General features: G+C 48.3%; 1 protein-coding gene across 1 annotated transcript in view; it reads left to right on the top strand.

Annotated features, from left to right (window-relative positions):
* The window catches only part of ephb3a (eph receptor B3a), a 23,527-nt gene extending 11,380 nt beyond the window's left edge, over positions 1 to 12,147 (top strand). The window contains exons 5-15 of the mRNA XM_042090331.1: positions 1 to 115; positions 830 to 954; positions 1,952 to 2,108; positions 2,351 to 2,459; positions 3,703 to 3,755; positions 3,937 to 4,059; positions 4,968 to 5,215; positions 6,820 to 7,035; positions 7,329 to 7,478; positions 7,834 to 8,027; positions 9,834 to 12,147. The exon at positions 1 to 115 is cut by the window's left edge and continues 221 nt beyond it. Coding sequence (XP_041946265.1) covers positions 1 to 115; positions 830 to 954; positions 1,952 to 2,108; positions 2,351 to 2,459; positions 3,703 to 3,755; positions 3,937 to 4,059; positions 4,968 to 5,215; positions 6,820 to 7,035; positions 7,329 to 7,478; positions 7,834 to 8,027; positions 9,834 to 9,948 — 1,605 coding nt within the window. The 3' untranslated portion in view covers positions 9,949 to 12,147. The remainder of the gene's footprint in view (positions 116 to 829; positions 955 to 1,951; positions 2,109 to 2,350; positions 2,460 to 3,702; positions 3,756 to 3,936; positions 4,060 to 4,967; positions 5,216 to 6,819; positions 7,036 to 7,328; positions 7,479 to 7,833; positions 8,028 to 9,833) is intronic.
* The last annotated feature ends 692 nt before the right edge of the window (positions 12,148 to 12,839 follow it).

The raw sequence follows: 12,839 nt of genomic DNA, 5'->3' as shown, positions 1-12,839 counted from the left end.
AACCTGCAGGCGCACACGCGCTACAGTTTTGAGATCCAGGCCGTTAATGGTGTCTCAGCCAAGAGCCCTGCCACCCCCAACTACGCCACCGTCAACATCACCACCAACCAAGCAGGTGAGGGCCTTATCACCGTGGCTGCATGATGGCACATGATAGCACTGGAGAGTATAGGCCACTTTACACTACAATTACACTGCACTCACTCTACCACACAAGCAAGTAAGGACTACAGTAGAACAGTAGATTTACACTGTTTACATCCTGATATTTAACATTTCCATTTTCTCAAAGAAACCAGACAACACTCTGGAAGAAGGTTCCAAATACCTATCGGATGCGCCGCAGTTCTATATCTGTGGCCTCAATTGATCTCGAAATTCAGCATTTTTTCTTCCATTTTCTCTGAAAGTGTGCTTCTTGTGGGAGTTTGACCTTTGCCCTTGGCACTGCTCACGCCGCCGCTCTGCCAAGCGGTCTGCAGAAGCGCTAGTCGGCCGGTGCGCTGCTGAAATCATCTCAGCACGCCCTGATGTCAGTCCAGTTTGATGGGTTCAGTCCTTCTGACATGGTGCCAGATGAGCAAGGAAAGAAGTCACTGGAGCACACGGACAAAGACGTTTTTTTTTTTTCACCTCTTTTATTAAACAAGCATTCTTGAACGTCAGTGCGCTTCACTGACTTCTCTCCCTGTGCACCACTAATCCGACACCTGAGAAGCACTAAATTGTTCTCAGAAGCGCGGTGGAACGACCACTAATATTTCCAGATGAGGCTAGCCACATGGACGTGACTGACCCACCCCCACCCCCACTCTCTGTCCACACACAGCTCCGTCGGCCGTCCCCACTGTGCTACTGATGAGGGCCACGGCTGGAACCATGAGTCTCTCCTGGCTGCCGCCTGAACAGCCCAACGGAGTCATCCTGGATTATGAGATTAAATACCACGAGAAGGTGCGAATCGCTTCACATCACAAGCAGGGGGGAGGAGGGGAGAAGGGGGGTGGGGGTATGGGTTGGCCAGCAGCCCCGAATGAGAGCCAACTGTTTTTACTCTTACACACAGTGTGCAGAGGCTCGCAGTGCTGCATGTGAGGGACAGTCCATGCTCACATTAACTGAAATGAGTTCTGCTGAGCCTGTTAAATGGGTGCGCATCCACATCCACAATGTGTGTGCATCCACAATCCTTCAGAGTAATTATATGACTATCGCATGAGGATTTGAGGACAGATAGCTTCAGTTTTCCTCGCTGTGCCAACGGGTAGAATTACTCACTCTGTGGTGGCATGCTTCCCCCACTGCTCAAACCCACATGAAAATAGACGATAGGGCCTACATGGCCACTCAATTGTACAGTCATGCTCCTTTGGGCCGGTAGAGGGGACCCACCACTGCCTAGCTCTGTTTACTTGACTCAGATTTGATATTTTGTGATACATGGCACAAGGCGACATTTCAGGCTCAAACAATTTGTAGATGCCTGGAGCCTGAATCCACCCCAAAACTTACGGTAATTAGTACACATTTGGAGTTGACAGATTGGTTTACATTTAAAGCAAATCACTGTCTTTTTGAGGTCTATTTGAGCTGATCAAAAATGAGAAAAGCTGTATGTCAATATTTTTGCTGGTATATGTATGAATTTGTATCACATTCAACATAAGTATCATTAGGAATATGAATATTAATTCGGAATTAATACAGCTCTGTATTAATTAAGAGACCACTGCAGTGAGTTGCCGATCATATGCAGACCACTGCAGTCGAGTTGACGATCATATTCAAATTCAAGTGGTCTCTCCCTCAGCAACTGTAGGATGACATCAGAAAAATGTGCAATGGTCTATGTGTGTGTGTGTGTGTGTGTGTGTATATATGTATATTTGCCAACTGTTTATCTCTGCATAATGAGTATGTATTTCTGACGAGGGCCAACTGTTTGCCACAGGGTGAGGCATTTTCCCACACAGTGACTGCCCAACACAGCTCTGCCCGGGTGGAGGGCCTGAAGGCGGGCACCGCCTACATGGTGCAGGTCCGCGCTCGCACCGTAGCTGGATACGGACGCTACAGCTTCGCGGTGGAGTTCAGTACCAACGAACACAGTAGGAACATTCTCTCTCTCTCACTCTCTCTCTCTCTCTCTCTCTCTCTCTCTTTCAGCTATCTTGGTAGCATTGCTTTACCTTGTTATGTTAATGCTCAGTGTCATGTTTTCTGAAATTGTCTATGCGCTTGGTACTGAGAGAATGCTGACGATTGTGGTGGAATTTTAACGGCTGTCATTTCGTTTTTTTGTCATGCCAATGGGGGTGTCATACTAATTGCTTGTCGCTGGTCTCGCTAGGTGACCCAGAAAGGTCTGTGCAAGATCAGCTGCCACTCATCGTGGGCTCTGCCACAGCAGGGTTTGTTGTCATTATCGCCCTGGTTGTCATCGCCGTCGTCTGCCTCAGGTAAAATAATCCCACACGCAGTCTCCTTCCATTACTGATCTGTCTTTTGGATTTTACAAAAGCTCTCTATTTTCCGCTCGACATGCACACATTTCACTGCACTGAGACTCTTAAGCTCCAGAAAGAATCAGTGTTCTTCAAATGCCTTCAAATGGCGGTAGAGATGCTCACATTTTTGTCATTGCTTTGTCACAGATGAATCACTCCCTATAAACACACACACATACACATACACACACACACACTAACACACACACACTAACACACACACATACACACACACACACACACACACACACACACACATGAACATACACACACACACACATACACACACACACACATACACACACACACACACGCATTCACACACACACACGCACACACAGGACAGCGGGCAGGACAGCGGTTGGCTGTTGAGGAGTCCCCAGACTGACACAGTGTCCATGTTCCCCATTCCCCCTTGACAGGCTTAGCCTTGTCATGCCAGACTAACCCCTCCCTTGCCCCTGTGCCTTTCTTCTTTCTCACTCATGCATTCTGTCCCAGTGCCCCCCCCCCCCCCCCCGTGTGTGTGTGTGCGTGTATGTTTGTGTGTGTGTGTGTGTGTGTGCGTGTGTGTCTTAGTAAGGCGTCTCTCGCATAAGCCCAGCATTTCAATTGGAGATGAGATGCTAATTAGCTGCTGGCATCATTGTTATCACAGGTTGTGGGGAAACAAAAGGAATCCCACGAACGCTGAATTCCAATAGGGCCCCTTCTACTGGGCTCCAGAACACTGTGCCACCGCTTAGGCGGAGGTGGCAAAACAATGGCACTTTAATGAGAGGAGAGGGACTTTTTCACGCCGCTAATCGGCTTGACAAAATCGTGTGGCTGTTGAGCATCTGCCATTAGCATCTGAGGATGTGGAGAGTTGGAGCGTCCACAGGGCCAGCGCTCGGGTCCTTGTCTGGAGACGGACACCTGCTGTGTCATCAGTGGTTAGGAATGGGTAGCAGTCTGTGGAATGTGACCCCTCGATTTCGAGGACTTGACCCATGCCCCTGGGAATGTGGCTCCTGTCTGACCCTTCAGTTAGCACGTCTCATAGTACCCTTTCCTAGTCTACTAACATGTTAAGTGCTTTTGAATATTATTTTAATTTAAAAAAAAAAAATCTTGTCAGGGAAGATTTATATTTAGTTTCTGTCTTGTGATTGACTTTGAGAGATGGGTGTCTGTTTTGTGGTTTGTTTTTTAGGAAGCAGCGCACAGGCTCGGAACTGGAGTACACAGAGAAGCTGCAGCAGTATGGTACGGCCACCTGCAGACACAACCGCACCAACTCAGAATCACAAATCAGTGTTGCAAGAGCTCAGAAAGAACTGCAGGGACACTGCCTCAATCCACACGCGGCTGCTTATGATAAGACTTTTTCTTTAACCAAAAAGGAATGAATCGCAAATTAGAGCCTACTTGTTTTCTTCCATTGCAGTCACCCCCGGTGTGAAAGTCTACATCGACCCCTTCACATACGAGGACCCTAATGAGGCCGTCCACGAGTTTGCCAGAGAGATCGACATCTCCTGCGTGAAGATCGAGGAAGTGATTGGAGCAGGTAAACAAGCACCGCTAACACAACATCAACTAGCCACAAACAGCAGCTGTGTGAGCTAATCAAACCACTCTCACTCTACTAATGTGTGTGCAACAACACATCTAGTGCTCTACAAAGCTGTGTTCGGTGTGACATTTAAGAGGGGGGCGCTTTCCTTGTGCGGCAGTAAATAGAAACCTCCCCGCAGCCACAACTCAGTATTAACGCCGTAATAAAAGATTCCCAGTCATAAAACATTAATGTCGCTGTATCCATGAGCATGCTGGTTTCCTTTTCCACCTTTAACAAGGCTTCCATCCTCCCTCACTCACTCACTCACTCACTTCTCCTCCTCCTCCACCTCCACCTCCACCTCCTCCTCCACTCCGCCAACCCCTTTCCCCCTCCTCCTCCTGCCTATCCGCTCCTTCCATCCCTCTTCCTCAGGTCCAAGGTGTCAGTCCCTTACTGCCCCCAAGCTTCTGTGTCGCCCCCCTCTCTCCAGCGCCACCACCCCTAAACTCCTCGCCCACCCCCTCTCTCCATCTGTCCCTTGCCTCCTGGACCACTAACATTCACTGCCACTCCTCTCCTCCACCCTCCCTACTCGTCTCCTCTCCTCCACCCTCCCTACTCTTCTCTCCACCCTCCCTACTCGTCTCCTCTCCTCTTCTCTCCTCTCCTCATTTCCTGCCCCCCCTCCTTTTTTCCAATCCCTCCATCATAACTGTTATCATTTTCTCTCCTTTTGTACTCCCACTCCCACCACCGCACACACATATCTGTTCTTGGGGCGATAAGCTCTAGTTTTGACCCCCTCAACCCCCCCTCCTCCCCTGAGTGGACTCAGACCAGTCCTCCTCCTCCCCCCCGACCTCCCTCACGCTCCCCCCCTTCACTGCTCCCGTCTTCCCCCCGCTATGCCGCAGGGGAGTTCGGCGAGGTGTGCCGGGGTCGCCTGAAGCAGCCGGGCCGCAAGGAGGCGGCCGTGGCCATCAAGACGCTGAAGGCAGGCTACACCGAGCGCCAGCGCAGGGACTTCCTGGCTGAGGCGAGCATCATGGGACAGTTCGACCACCCCAACGTCATCCACCTGGAGGGCGTGCTGACCCGCAGCTGCCCCGTGCTCATTGTCACGGAGTTCATGGAGAATGGAGCGCTGGACTCCTTCCTCAGGGTAGGCATTAGGTGGCTTTGCAAATATGCCGTGCCTTCAACCACTAACGCTCAGATCAGAGGAGATTACTCTGTAATGACCAGCTTTCACACTGGGTCGCAAATAAGATAGAAAAGAAAAATAGTCTCTTATGGAATTGAACACTTCAAATTTCACTCTTGTAATAGTACTCTGCAAACTATGCATACAACTGCACAACGGTGCCTATACATTCACATAGGCCACTCTTTCACTGAATACTATCATAAACCATTGCCCTATGCACTGGATACAAGCACCGCCAACAAAGTGGTTCATTCCCTAGGGTATGTGTACACTGATATGAATGTACATATGTGTGCATGTAAATGTAAATGCCTGAAGGATATTTCAGTGTAAACATGCTTAAGGCTAATCAGCAGTTCTTGTGAGGTTCTTCTTGGGGAGCTTTTGCAGCAGCGCACATGCTGATATTAGTCAAAGTGGTTTATGATAAGTGTTGGAGTAACACTTCGCAGTGTATAGCCTACTGTGACCTAATTTTCTGTTGGCCAACAACACATCACATGAATTTCTCATCCGCCGAGATTTTTTGCGGATTTATTGAGCATAAAATCTGCCCAGGTTGAAAAATGGCAAAATTTTTCAATTCAAATTGCACTGACTCATGCAGAGGACACAGCTCATGTGCTGTCACCGCTTCGTCCCGCATAAACAATACCGCTCGGCTCTCCTGGCACTCGCTCGGGCCAGCGTCTGAAAAGTGTCGAGACTGGAAGACACACAGACGTGGCCTCAGAGGCCATCAGGAGCTCCGTGACTCAAGACTTAAAGCTCGCGCTCCCTCTGATATGTGTCTCCAAGGCAGGCGGGCGGGCGGGCGTGCGGGCGTGCGGGCGGACGGGCGGGCGGGCGGGCGAGGGCAGCGGCACTGTGTTCTCAGAGCCCGCGCTCACGGGGCTACCCAGGGACGTGGCACAAGAGAGAGCCACGGGAACCCAGAGAGATCTGAAGATGGACTCAGATTACCTGTGATGCTGCTGAGAGGCTTAGTATGAATCATGCGGTAGGGTGACAGAGGGAAGGGGAAAAAAGCAGAATCCAGAAGTATTTTGAATCTCATCCTTGACTCCGGCTTGCTTTTGTAACGTAAGCTGGCTCAGAGCTGCAGGCATCCATCTGCCATGGATGTCTTTTGCCACAGATGCTTTTCTGCATATACAGCCTCTCATCTACATGCATAGTTAGAGCTATGGGGATACTCTGACAAAAGCGCTCTTTTTCAAAATTGATTGAGTTTTTATTTTTAATCCGTGACAAACCCTGCAGTCTCTTCTGGTACAGCCATGGAAACCAATAAACAGATTTTGGCAACTGGTGTTGTTATTTTTGCGTTTGCGCCGAAGTGGCAATCCCTTTGTTGTCCCTAAAAGACACAAACATTTTTAGATTAAAAGGAAAAATTCAGTGCGATGTGAGCTGTTTGCTGAGATGGCTTTACCGGAAGCCGTGCATAGTCATCGTGGCAGGGCTCATCTTACAGTAAACAGTTATTTACGGCCACCGTTATGTCATGGCAGTGCCTGCGAAAATTGACTTTCTGCTTCCCTCCCACTCGGCTCCAGATGAATGATGGGCGGTTCACCGTGACTCAGCTGGTGGGGATGCTGCGTGGCATCGCCTCGGGGATGAAGTACCTCTCCGAGATGAACTACGTCCACCGCGACCTGGCCGCCCGCAATGTCCTGGTCAACAGCAACCTGGTCTGCAAGGTGTCCGACTTCGGCCTGTCCCGTTTCCTGGATGACAACTCCGCCGACCCCACCTACACCAGCTCCCTGGTACGTGTCATGTGCTGTGCCAAGGTAACGCTCTGTGACCTGTTCTGTGGTTAGAACACTTTGTTTGCATTATTCATGACTAAACATATCTGCCACTTACTGTAAGGAGCTGGCCTACTTTTCCCCTATTTCCTGCACTATAGCTTCCAATGCACAGTCTAGCATATACTACATAATTGGCACAGCTCATCTAGACCTGGTAGGGTGAAGCTCCTGGTTTGGTGGATCCTGGCAGTAGCTCTGTGTCAGTAACTGATCTGAACGGGCTAACTCTTCTCTGCTCTGTTCTTTAGGGGGGAAAGATCCCGATCCGCTGGACTGCCCCCGAGGCCATCGCCTTTCGCAAGTTCACCACGGCCAGCGATGTGTGGAGCTACGGCATAGTGATGTGGGAGGTGATGTCATTTGGAGAGAGGCCTTACTGGGACATGAGCAACCAAGATGTGAGTCACAGTCTCAGCCTTTCATGACATCATGAATTAACATCAACAATCAACACACACACACACACACACACACAAACACTCACACACCACACACACATATATATGAAGAGTTGGGTTCCAAAACACTATATCTCCATTTTTAAAAACATTAATAATAAGTCATGTTATTTAATTGTATACCACACAATGCAACAATTTCTTGCTGTATTATAACCGTATCATTTGCTAATTTTATGAATGAACCATCCTCCTACTCACCCAGCTACTGCACTCTTAACTACTCATGTATAATACATCTAGTACACATTTGACATATTTCCCTCTCTGCTCCCCCTTGGCTTGCTGCACGCAGGTGATGAATGCGGTGGAGCAGGACTACCGGCTGCCCCCGCCCATGGACTGCCCCACAGTGCTGCACCAGCTCATGCTGGAGTGCTGGCTCAAGGAGCGGAACCAGAGGCCCAAGTTTGCCCAGATCGTCAGCACGCTCGACAAGCTGCTCCGCAATGCCGCCAGCCTTAAGGTGGTGACCAGCTCACACTCAGGGTAAGCAGAGAGACTCCGAGAGACAGTCTAGCGTGAGCAGTCAGTGGAAAGGACCTTATAGCTGTTAAAGCTGTTAGACAGAGGGATGGCATGGAAAGGACTGTGTGGGAATAGACAGTGTGAAGAGTTTTATATATATATAAATATAAATATATATATATATATATATATATATATATATATATATATATATATATAACATGCAAACGGTAGGGAGAGCAAAAACAACATACAAACATGCAGCGATACACATTTAGACAGCCAGTAAACCACAAGGAGAACAAATCCTAACTTCACTTGGAGGATAAGCAGAAGGCCTGTCAACATTGAGACCTAAATCTGCATAATGCATGTCTTTATAACTCTCTGTGAGAGGTATGTCTATTACAGCCCGAGCATTGCATTATTTTTGTGGCACAGTAGTGTAGAATGAAAGACCTGCAGCATTTTTCTTGTGTCCATTTAGTTGTTCACTTCCTCCTTAACGGGCTCTTTTCATCTAAAGCCTCTTGCAATGCACAGGAGGCATAATGTTACATTTCATCAGTGTTTGAGGGATCCTTTTAAGGTTTTCATAATCCCCAGTATAATGTTCTCCACATCCCTGTACCTCCCAGTGTGTGCTAGCATGTGACAAGTGCGCAGCTCTCATCTTCGGTGCATTGTCAGTCCCGTGAAACACATGAAAGCGTTCTATTTTTTTCCTCTCAGCTATACTTTTAACAGTATTAATCTTTCATGCTGGAGGAACGCACTGCTGCTGCTGTTCATTACATTGCTCAGTTTCACAGCATGTGGAGGGAAGAGTTGCCCACACTGTCACTGTTTTCACTGAGTCTGCTCTAAAAGACCGTCCTGTTTGAGCTTGAGTCAGGTGTGTGTGTGTGTGTGTGTGTGTGTGTGTGCGTGCGTGCATGCGTGTGTGTGTGCGTGTGTGCCTGTGTGTGTGTGTGTGTGTGTGTGTGTGTGTGTGTGTGTCTGTGAGGTGTGTGTGTGCGTTGTGGGGTTGCTCTCTGAATCACACTGCCGCGGGAGCTTTTTAATGGCTGACTAGCACAAAGTCGACTAGCAGAATGGCCTTTTCCTCCTGGCTGCCCACTGGACGAAGGTGATAGGGCGTGAGCAAGTTCGGCTCTCGCCGCCGCAGTGGCTCAGGTGACGGGGGAGCACGTAATGAGGGAGACGGAGGAGAAGCTAAAAGAGAGGAATGGCTTTAATTAGCTGGCTAATGAGCTTTTTAATGTGGCGGCAGCAACGCGCTGGAAGTGGGGATTCGGCGTGTGTGCATGTGAGCGCACGCGCGTGCTTGTGTGTGTGCACTCGTCACCACAGCCCCTGGCGTACAGGGCAGAGGGGTAGGATATTCATGTCACGCTCTGTGTGTGGGGCCACACGCACTCAGTATGCATATGATTCATTTATGTTTTCATCTGCATGCGCCAGCGACGGCTGCAGCCGTGCCCAATGTTGACGTGCCGTGATAATCTTCACAGAGAGGCAGCTGCCTCTTTCAGAGTGTGTATGTGTTTTTGTGTGTGTGTGTGTGTGTGTGTGTGTGTGTGTGTGTGTGTGTGTGTGTGTGCATGTAATTGTCCATGTGAGCAAGTGCAAGTGCTGCATGATTAGAAAACCTTTCACCACTCCTGCTCATTTCCTGCTAGCCAGCTTGCTGTTTTTACAGTTCTTTAAATGGTAAAAGCATCCATCATGCCCCATGCTGAATCTGTATCTCCGGTCTGTGTGTGTGTGTGTGTGTGTGTGTGTGTGTGTGTGTGTGTGTGTGTGTGTGTCTGTGTCTGTCCCCAGGGATCTCCTGCAGGTCGGCGGGACGCTGCCGGGCCATCAGAGGAAGAGCCTAACATTAGGTGGCACGCAAGACATGCGGCAGCAGATGAGCCAAACACTTCCTATCCGTGTCTGAAGGAGAGAGTGAGAGAGAGAGAGAGACATACAGACAGACAGACAGACAGACAGAGATGAGGAGGAGGCAAAGACGAGAGGAGTCCCAGAAAACAAATGTATATCACCGACACCAAGACTAAGGAGAGAACCTCTTCCCTGTCAACAAAGGAGCACCAAATCAACCCCCTTCATCCCAACCCACCCTCAGACTCCTTGGAGTGCTGTATCCCAGCAGCAGCAGTACACCAGACATGGAGGCCCTGTCTTTTACAGCCCGCTCTGGGCCATGAGTGGACTACACAAGAAGGACCATCTTCCAGACCACCTGCAGTGAGACTTTCCTTTTTTAAAAGAATGGGGAAAAAACAGAACATAAAGAGACAAAGCTACTTCAGTGTACAGAGAGCCATCATTTGATTCTCCATAGAGACATGTACAGTGGATTTGTGGTCAGTGGAGAACTGGACACTTTGCAGTGGATTGGCAGCACAGTGAGGAAAGCCTGTGAAAGGCAGGCGGATCCTTAGCTAAGTCTGTCTCACAGTGCCCACAGGCCATTATTTTTCACTCCTCTTCCTTCTCCAACCTTTTGCACTGAATTGCCATGATGCGGATGTAAAAAAAAAAAGAACAAAAAAACTTCATTTCAAATTTGTTCTCAGGTTCTGTTTGCATGCCTGCATGAAGTTGTTTTTTTTTACTTTTCACTCTTGGCATCCACTACCTTCCTCACATTCACTCTTCTTCCCAGACTCAGCTTTCCTCTCAGACTGGAACTCTGAGGTGAGGGATGACCATAGACTTTGTGAAAAAGAAAAAAAAAATGAAATTAAACCCGAATAAGAACTTAATGGAAAAATGTTACAAGATCAATCGCGTAGAGATCGTTTGGAGAATTGCAGCCAGAACCTGGGACATCTTACACAATTTTTTTCTCTCTCTCAATCTGGTCTTCATATTGAAGAAGAGACAGATAAAAGCAATTGAGAGTTGGAATCAATGAAGCTACAAAGAGGAGGCTGAGCTGTATTTCAGCTCAAGCAACATGTAAATGAAACTGGTGGACCCTTTAATAGGGAGAGATGATTTGAAGTGACTGCCATAATTGCTGATAATCTTTTTTGTTTTGTCTACTAGTGTTCTGCTTTGTCTTCCATGTTACTTGGAGATTATTCTTCATGGATGGCATTGGACTGTGACCTATGACTAAATGATCCTAAGGCCTGATAATAAGTGTAATTAGAATTGTGTGTGGATGTGTGTGTGTGTGTGTGTGTGTGTGTGTGTGTGTGTGTGTGTATGTGTGCGTGTGTGTGTGTGTGTGTGTGCATGGGTGGGTGTTGAAGGGCTGTGTTTGTGTACACGTATGTTGGGAAGGGGGCTTGTTTGTCTGTGTATGTGTGTGTGTTAGGGGGGTACATGTTTGTGTGGGTATGTGTGTGATCGAGTGAATAATTATGTGGGTATGCGATACAGGTTCATATGCATGCCAGGCTGGAGGTTTTGTGATCGAATCCCATCTGTGAAGCGTGTTAATGCTTTGATAGCTGTTGTTTAATGGAAATTACCTTTCAGTATTTTATTTTATTCTATTAAAATATGCATCATTCGTAAAGGTAAATAATTAAAACAATAAAAACTCTGGAAAATATACAAAAAACATTCTGTGTAACTACATGAAAAAGAGTGAATGGCAAAGCCGTGGCAGCTACAAAGTCATGCCACTGTGAACAGGCCAGGAATTCCTCGGCTGATCTGAATGACACATGTCATGTATGACACATGTCATGTAAGATGAAGTGATGGTATGGAACATAATCCCTCCAAAATCATGGCGGTAATTCATTTTCTCAACACGTGGAATCGCTGGAGATTTGCTGCCACAGTGTGCGCAAGGCGGTCGGTCGGATCGGCTCTGCTGTGCGCTGCGTTCCGCCCCTCTCCTCTCTGATTTCCCCAGCCGCTTGGCCCCAAAGCTCAAAGCCTTCGTTCATGATGCTGTACAAAAGCAGGTTTTGAGCCCCCCCCCCCCCAATTACATTGGTCCTGCGCAAGCCTGCAGATCAGGGAGAACAGCCTGCCGGTGGAATCAGTCTCATCGGGGTCTGTCTGGACTGCCGCATGAGATGCTGAGATTCGCCCTCTTGGTTGTTGAACCACTTCTCTCCATCTGCCACCAACATGGCAAAACCAGACAAACAATATGTTACCATGAGGACACTTAGGATGTACATTAAAAAAAGAAACTTTCACTGTGTGATTTTCTTTCTCTCTCTCTCTGCCTCTCTCTCTCTCTGTCTGTGTATGTGCTGGGTTAGTCATTGCAACTGTATACTAGGCATTTCCGCCAAGCTCCAAGCAGCACCCTCAAACCCATCCATCTGGTTTCACCTTGTTTCAGAAAGCAGCAGGTAAATACAAATGACCCCCCCCCCTCCCCTTTAAATCTCATAAATATGCATTAAAGGACCTGTGTGTTGCTCGCCTCAGCGTCCACGCTGCTGCGTCATCCTTTGGCCCCCACTGAAAGGCTGTTCTATTCTATTGATTTCCACCCACCCGCGCCGGCAGAAGTCTCGCGCAGCACCATCATAATGCCGTTTGTAGCATTCATGTCCCAGCTTCGCCCGGCCCTGTCGATAATTCCCCAGAGAAGCTGCCTTTTGAGCAGCCGCGCACAGGCCCATGGGAGAGGCGCAGGAGGTGGTGGTGAAGGGGGGGGGGGGGGGGGGGGGGGGGACTCGCTGAGTTAGAAGAAGAAGGATGAACAAACCTCATCATGCGCTTGTGTAAATACAGGCACATCTTCTTCCTTCCCTCTCATTTTTTGCCAGGCGAATTCTTTGAAATTCATTAAACATGCATAGGGCATTATTTATGAAGAGTTTTGTAAGTTAAAAATGCCCTCGT

This window comes from Alosa sapidissima, chromosome 1 (assembly GCF_018492685.1).
Source record: "Alosa sapidissima isolate fAloSap1 chromosome 1, fAloSap1.pri, whole genome shotgun sequence".
NCBI classification, from domain to species: domain Eukaryota; kingdom Metazoa; phylum Chordata; class Actinopteri; order Clupeiformes; family Clupeidae; genus Alosa; species Alosa sapidissima.
This window is presented reverse-complemented; position numbering and strand designations above follow the sequence as displayed.